The sequence below is a fragment of the Centropristis striata genome, chromosome 6, assembly GCF_030273125.1.
Source record: "Centropristis striata isolate RG_2023a ecotype Rhode Island chromosome 6, C.striata_1.0, whole genome shotgun sequence".
NCBI classification, from domain to species: Eukaryota; Metazoa; Chordata; class Actinopteri; order Perciformes; family Serranidae; genus Centropristis; species Centropristis striata.
The window spans coordinates 6,405,382-6,413,454 of NC_081522.1; the positions used below are offsets into that span (position 1 = coordinate 6,405,382).

The 8,073-nt window shown below is 38.8% G+C and overlaps 1 protein-coding gene across 1 annotated transcript; it reads left to right on the plus strand.

Annotated features, from left to right (window-relative positions):
• The first annotated feature begins 551 nt into the window (after positions 1-551).
• yars2 (tyrosyl-tRNA synthetase 2, mitochondrial) lies at positions 552-6,439 on the plus strand. Its single transcript, XM_059335382.1, has 5 exons — positions 552-1,382; positions 2,649-2,816; positions 4,503-4,658; positions 4,824-4,994; positions 6,042-6,439. The coding sequence occupies exons 1-5, from the start codon at positions 595-597 to the stop codon at positions 6,199-6,201; spliced, it is 1,443 nt and encodes a 480-aa protein (XP_059191365.1). The 5' UTR covers positions 552-594; the 3' UTR covers positions 6,202-6,439.
• The last annotated feature ends 1,634 nt before the right edge of the window (positions 6,440-8,073 follow it).

The following is an 8,073-nucleotide window of genomic DNA, read 5'->3' on the forward strand; positions in this document are numbered from 1 at the left end:
AATATCGATATGCGATAAATATCCAGATATTTTTATCGCATAGTGAGAGCAAATGTTCAGTGAAAGTCAAAGCCAAATATGACATGTCACAAGTGGTTTTATTGAAACCGTTTATTTAAGTGAACATAAATACTGTATAACAACAGGGGAACCTTTTTAAAAATCAAAGCTCCCTATGAAATAAAATAGGCCAATCTTTTTCTTTAATTGAACTATATCCACATATGCGATATGGTCTAATTCCATATCACATTTAAAAATATATGGATATATCTTTTATTTTGATATATCGCCCAGCCCTACACACTAGTATAGTTAGTTAGTAAAACAAATAAATAAAAAATGGCACAGTATATTTTTTTCAAAAATGACTATATTATAATATTTACATTTTGGGATAAAACAGTACCCGCCAAAAATATATATACAATATGTGTATGGATAGAGAGAGAGAAAGATCACAGTACAGTTCAACATTAATTACTGGACACACTCCTTGTCAGAAGGGGGCGGTAATGCTCCAGACAGCTGTTTGTAACTCCCTGTCTCCTCCTCCTCCTCTTACACTCCTTGGTGCTTGACACATTGTCCAACATGGCTGCGTCCATGGTGAGGACCTGCCGTTATGTATCGCGGCATGGATCCTGTATTCTGCCAAAGCGAGCGAGTCTTTGCCTCTCATTCGGGTCTAAATTTCACTGTTCTTCCTCCGCATATAACGGACTGCTCCTTTCTCTACACAAACGGGGTGTTCTGAAGGACTCTTTCCCAGAAGACGCAGCGCAGGACCGGCTCCCTCGGCTGCTTCAGTCCGGTGCTCAGACTGTATACTGCGGCTTTGACCCCACGGCCGATAGCCTCCATGTGGGCAACCTGCTCGCTATCATCGGCCTGCTGCACTTCCGAGGCGCCGGGCACCATGTCCTCGCTGTGCTCGGAGAAGCCACGGCACAGATCGGAGATCCGAGCGGGAAAACGAGCGAAAGGGAGCCGATGTCCTCGGACACTGTGCAAGCGAACGCCAAAAGCATCCGGGAGGACATCCAGAGGATTTTCACCAACCACGAACTGCACTTTCATGACAGCGCCAGGAAGCTGGGCACTGTGACCGTCCTGAACAACCTGAGCTGGTACAAGGACCGGGGCGTGGTTGGGTTTCTGGCGGAGGCCGGAAGGCACTTCAGGATGGGCACCATGCTCAGCCGCCACAGCGTGCAGTCCAGGCTGAAGAGCGCGGAGGGCATGAGCCTGACTGAGTTCACCTACCAGGTGTTCCAAGCTTATGACTTCCATCACCTGAACCAAGTATACGGCTGCAAGATTCAGCTCGGAGGCACCGACCAGCTGGGCAATTTGATGTCTGGCCATGACTACATTCACAAGTAAATGTCCATCCTATTTGATAAGAGCACATCAGGTTATTGCAATATGGTCTGGGAACATTGTTCCAAACGTCCTTAAGAATGTTGTAGAGGTCGACAGGTTTTTGAATGCCGATTATTTTTAACAGTCTTAACAGATCCCCGATATGTGCTGCCGATTTTTTGGGCCGATTCGTGAGGCCGATATTGACTTTTTCCCCCCCTCCATTTATACAATAAAAATGACACAATGATAAAAAATGTTACACAAGTCTCAATTTAAACAGAAAACAAACATTTATTAACAAAACAAACAAACCATATTAACAGTTGGATAGCAAACAATATAGAACATTTAAATATTAGCAATGCCACCAACTGTTGAAAACCAACATCAGAAAGAACCGTAAATGGTTGATTGTCTGTGGCAATCATCTCAGTTATGGTAGCATCAATTATTTTTTTTACCTCAATGCATGGCTGCTCAATGTGCTAATTTATCGGCAAATGCACACACGTATCAGCTGATGCCGATACAAGTAAAAGACGCAAATATCGGCCCGATATATCAGCCGGCCGATGTTTTGGTCGACCTCTAATACACACCAACACATGACTAACAATCTTGTGTGAAGTGTTAGGAGTCATTCTTCAATTCTGCTTATTGACCAACCTATCAAGCAGTTATTCTTATCGGTGAAACACATTTTAACTATTTATAAAGTGGACACACTTCATTTTTTTATTTTTTATTTTTTTATTGTGCACTACAGTGATTACAGTCGTAGTACAAGGGAAGACACGAATATAAAGACATGCCAAAACAAAACAGAGGGAATAAAACTAATTAGGACAAAGGCACATGAAAGAAAAGTAAATACAAATTGGTCCAAACCAAGAAAAACAATACAATTAAAGCAAAACACACATAAATAAATAAACAACAAAATAAAACAGTGATTTCCTGCTTTGTGGAAAACTACAAAGAATTCTTGCCCACTGAGATGACACTGTTTTAGGCCTTGATGACACCTTAATCTTAAACTCTTGACTCATTTTATAGATAACAAAAGTCAAACAAAAACTCCAGTATTTTATATGTTTAGTAGGTTGTTTTTTTTATTACAATTTGCTTGAAATCACAAAGAGAGAAGGAGCAAAACCACAAAATGACCACATCATCCCCATTTGATTCCATTAAATTATATCAAAGTGCTCCATTCCGATCTCAAAAATGCCTACAACAGACATGCAGCACTTGCGTACTAAAGCCTGATTCGTCCACAGAGTGAGCGGTGAGGAGGTGTACGGTCTGACCATCCCACTGGTGAAGAGCTCTGTGGGGGACAAGCTGGGGAAGACGGCAGGCAACGCTGTGTGGCTCAAAAGAAACAAGACATCTCCCTTTGAACTCTACCAGTTCTTTCTCAGACAGCCGGACTCCAGCGTGGAAGAGTAAGTGAAGATGAAGCCTGTTGATAGGTTTAGTCAGGGATGGGCAACTGGAGGCCCGGGGGCCGCATACGGCCCGCACCCTCACTTGAAGTGGCCCTCAGTACAACTACATGCATTTGAGCATTAAATCTTTAAAGTGCAGTGTAAAAATGCACAAAATTACTTCTTGCAATTAACCTCCTGAGACCCAAGCTTTAGTTTGGTAAGTATTGTTAGTTTCTCCTAGATATTTAGGATTAGTAGGACATGATGAGTACAAAAACAAAGCATTATTAAAAACTAAGCATTATTTTACTGTAGAACACAATTAATTCATCAGTGTGTAAATCTGATTATTTCCATACATTTACAACCTCTCTTTGAAAAAAACAATAGCAAAATCTATTCGTTGTCAAATTAATACTTCCTGATTAGCAGTCGTAGCTTGTTGCTGTTGCTAAAAATAGTCAAATTTGTACAGAATCTCAAACTACAAACATTATTAAGCACAAATAAACAAGTTTTAACCATAAAATCTGATCAGGTTTTGTACCTGGTCCACTTTTTTCTGGGGATAAGCTGTTGGTTGACTTTACCAAGATGCTGCCATTTGATTTTTACACTCCTTGATGTATTTTCTAGAGTGTGTACTACTGAGGACAACATGTCACAGTTAAGCAGAATGAAGTATAAAGGTCCAGCGAACCTAAAATGTAATGTCCACATATGAGGATGCAGGTTCTCAGGAGGTTAATGTTGGTCTGCTGTTCTTGCACTGATAAAAAAGAAATCACAGTAAGTGGTTATTTTTTATTTGCTTCAAACCTTTTGTATTCCTATTTATACTGTTAAACATGCATGAAATATGTTGAGTTACTGCACTGTAAACATATTTAAAATTGCAGTTTCATCATACCTGGTTAAGTGCACGGTCCTACAAGTGGCCCTGTGGTAGTGTCATGAAAAATATTGGCCCCCTCCAGCATTTAAGTTGCCCATCCCTGGTTTAGCATATACAGATGTTTTAAACAGTGCATGAGCTGACAGCATCTCATTGTTTGTACACCCATCTGGCTGATGTAGGTAATGCTAACATGATGTAAATTAAGTTGTTTTGTTGACTGTATCAGGAGGCTGAGGTACACTACTGGTCAAAAGTTTTAGAACACACCAACTTTTCCAGAATTTAATTGAAAATGATGCAGTTTAATGTCTCAGTGTACTCTGAAATAATGCACATTTGCAACATTTAAAATTCTTTATTGAGCATGATAGTGTTTTGAAAATAAAAAAAAGATTCAAAATCACATTTTATGTTGAACTAAAGGACTAAAAAAGACACAAAATGACCAAAAAAAAGTCACAAAATGACAAAAAAAAGACCCCAAAAGACACAAAATGACTTACAAAGACATGAAAAGAATTCAAAAATGGACAAAATTGCCCAAGACTCCATAGAGTTAAGTTGTTAACCCATTTCTTGTTCCCTGTAAAAAGGCCTACCTGCATAATTCTGAAATGTACATTATCTTTCAGTTTTGGTTAACCTTACCTTTTTTTATTTACCTCTAGCAGTTCACCACTTACCTTTGTACCCTTTCAAGCTGTTCATTTGACTTGAACTGCTTGAATTTCAATAAAAAATGGAAAAATTGGGGCGTTCTAAAACTTTTGACCGGTAGTGTATATTGTGTGGTCTTTTTGCAGGTACCTGAAGCTGTTCACCTTCCTGCCTCTGGCGGAGGTGGAGAGAGTGATGGAGCAGCAGAGAGAGGATCCAGGTAAACGCCTCGCACATAAACGACTGGCAGCAGAGGTGACGAAACTGGTGCATGGAAAGGAGGGCTTCGAGAGTGCAAAGAGGTCAGAAAATGCTGTTTGTACTGTATGTGGTATTTAATGTTTTTATTCAATATAATCCCAGTTTTCTACATTATTATTTATTGGAAATTATCCAGTTGCAGAGTGGATCTATCAGTGTAATCAACCTATTCAGACCAGAAAAGTAATTCCATGGTATTGTTGCAGATGTACCAACGCGCTGTACCACAGCAGCGTGCAGGCCTTGGAGGAAATGAGTGACGAGGAGCTTCAGGAACTCTTTAGGGAGGCTCCCTTCCATGAGTTGCTGTTGGAGCCGGGTACCACTGTTTTAGATGCTTGTCGTCAAGTCAACGCAATTCCAGAAGGACCCAGAGGGTAAGAACTCGTGGTTAAATCATCTGTCCCAAATATATATCTCATTAGAATAGAATAATAGAATAATATCTGCATTAGAAAATAAGCTGCTGATGGTTGGTGGGAGTTTAAGAAGATTCTGTTGAGAAAACGGATATATTTTAATATCAGGGTTCGTACGGGTGCTTGAAATCCTTGGAAATGCTTGAATTTAAATGTTGTATTTTCAAGGTTTAAAAAGTGCTTGGATTTTGGATAAAGTGCTTGTAAATGCTTGAAATCATTACTGTATTTCTCTTGCAATCTGACTATATTCATCTATAGACTATAGATAATCACATGTTCAATATAAAAATAAAGAGTAGCCTATCTGAAATGAAGACCGTTCCTCCTAAAAGTAATACCATCGCTGTTGGTATGGTTGAGTGAAATCTCCCCCTTTTAGTATGTAAGTACTCATCTAAAACATGCAATTAAACAGGTGTAAGATACTGGAAAAGCTTGAAAATGGACCTTGAAAGTCCTTGAAAAATGCTTGAATTTGACCACTGAAAAAGTGTACGAACCCTGTAATATGCATTTTAAATCAATTGACTCAGTCAACTTTGTTGTCACTGCTGTTAACAAAAATAGGAAACTTAGAAACATTACCATACAGTTCTTATATGAACGTTAAAGGGCCAGTCCACCCAAATTAGGGAGGCATATTTTCACCCTTACCTTTAGCAGTGTGTTCCATGAAAGACTTGTTGTGTTTGGAAAAATGTTAACATTTTCCAAGCATGCATGCATGCATATGCACACGCAACCACATAAACACTGGACCTGAGTTGTAAAAAGGGGCATGACTAAAGAGGCTAACCTCCACCATGAAAAAGGTGGTGCAGTTGCACATATAGTGGTTAGAATTTTTTAAATAATTTACATCCATACTTAAGTAAGATTGCCAGGTTTTGGGTGAAATTCAGGAGATGTTTTGCAGCAATGTAAGGTAATATCCAGACTATTTCAGACATGCTATGTAGAGGAAACCCTGTATTATTTAATTGTTTTAATGTTTGTGTGCAGGTATCAAATGATTTCGGCGGGAGCTGTGTGGATCAACCACAGGCAGATGGAAAAACCAGAGCTGGTGCTGATCCCCAAACTCCATATCCTATCAAATGGACTTACCTTACTCAGAGTGGGCAAGAAGAACTTTTACATCATCAAATGGCTCAGCCTCTGAGGCTGTCTGCTCTCACAAGGGACCAGTTTGACGTATAATGAAGTGACTGGGAAGGTAGGCGACTACACGTCTGCAGGATCAGTGAGGAGATGTTGATTGACTGATATTTTCCCACATTTTGGGGTTTTGCCATGGTCTTAACCCTACGGGGTCGCCGGTGGTTGTCATATAAATATGTATATGTACAGATGTGACATTAATGTAAAGCTATGGTATTAAAAAGCGTTTGATATAATGATCGTTGCCTGATGACTTTGTATATTGTACTGTCCAGAGATCTTGGAAAGTGAACACTAGAGGGCAGCATTGTCCCAGTGTTAATGGCAACCCACAGCTGCGCCACATACCCTGCTGTGACCCCATAGGTAAATAATTGCTCACAGTAAAATTAAATTGCATCATTTCTCGCAAATAGGTTATCGTTCTATTTTAAGCAAATTGTGTTTTTTTAATTTTATGTGAACATGAGGCCAACATCTGTTTTAATGTGGCTGTTTTTCTGCCTTAGTGGTGGAAGGTGTAAACTGTACCAGAAAGAAAAGAACAAAGTTTTGGATTGATTCCAAAATAAACTAATTTCACTTGTAGATCACTTTTAGATAACATAAATTTGACGTTTCCATTAGCTGAATATTTTTACAAGATTGGCATTAAATTTGACCCTACAGTTTGAAGTTTTCACTGTGGTGTAAATAACTACTCAGAACTTTCCTCATGCAGGGACTTTGCTTGTTAATCTTTATTGCTTTTCTTTTGCTTTTGGGATTTTTGTTTTGATGCATTTGCAAGCTTTTTAATGTGGATACATACATGGCTTTCTGGTCCCTGTACATCTGTTCTTCTCTTTTTCTCCTGGGGACCGGTAGAGATGAGGACAGGGTCTGGTGTGTGCTGACCTTGACTTATCTCTCTCAGTTCCAGAGATTTGGTGGAAATACCATTACATAAGTACACATTTACCCAATCTGCAGAATTATTTTTTTTCTATTTCTTCTTTGGCCATCATTGGGATAGTTTTTACATTGAGGTATACCTACTTCAACAGAGGGCCCACACCTTAAAGCTTAAGCTTATGTCTTTTCAGAAATGTCATTTCTTTTAAGGTGGAATCTTTGCAAGCAATTCAGTTTTAACAGTAATTTTAAACTGCACACACAACTTTTTTTTTTAACAACTTTTATTGCATTTTGTTTTGGCAGCTGTCAAAATGTAATGCTTCTGTGTCAGCAACTGTCAATCCTCCCATCTCCTTCTCATGATATCTGAGGACCTATTTATTTATTTATTAAAATCTCGGCACAAATATCCACTTGGACACAGAAATGAACTGATTAGAATTTAGTGGGCAAAGGTCAACGTCAATGTGACCTCAAAATACACATTTTATGCCATCATTATAGCAGAAATTTCACACAAATGTCTAACGGGAGAAAATTATTAAGTCATGACATTTTATATTAAAAAAGGTCAAAGGTCAGCGTTCTCTCACATCAAAATGTTCTGCAGAAGTACTACTTCATCAATCATTCAATACCATAACTCTGGAACAGATGGGAAAATTGTGATCATATTTCACATATGATCAGATACTTAATTGGTGACATTAATTTTGGGAGTCTACCTTGAAACTGGGGTGATTGTATAGATCGTCTGTGCTGTAGGGTTGATGTGTGAATCATCCACTTGTTAAAATTTGTAGCTACTTCTCTTTGTTATTTTCTCTGTGAATTTACACACCAAAAGACAGGAACAACAATGCATATAAAAAGTCAAGTAGCCTATGTTTTATAAATCCCTTTTATCACAAATCTAGGGGCTTCAAGATCTGTACAGCAAACAAAATCCTCTATCCTTGGACTCAGTTGATAAAAC

What these genes read in the sequence shown, in the direction of transcription:
- yars2 (XM_059335382.1), top strand. Translation starts at nt 595, where the DNA reads ATGGCTGCGTCCATGGTGAGGACCTGCCGTTATGTATCGCGGCATGGA. An exon ending in GGCTTCGAGAGTGCAAAGAG is followed by an intron (nt 4,659 to 4,823) that starts GTCAGAAAATGC and finishes GTATTGTTGCAG; the next exon opens with ATGTACCAACGCGCTGTACC. An exon ending in ATTCCAGAAGGACCCAGAGG is followed by an intron (nt 4,995 to 6,041) that starts GTAAGAACTCGT and finishes GTTTGTGTGCAG; the next exon opens with GTATCAAATGATTTCGGCGG.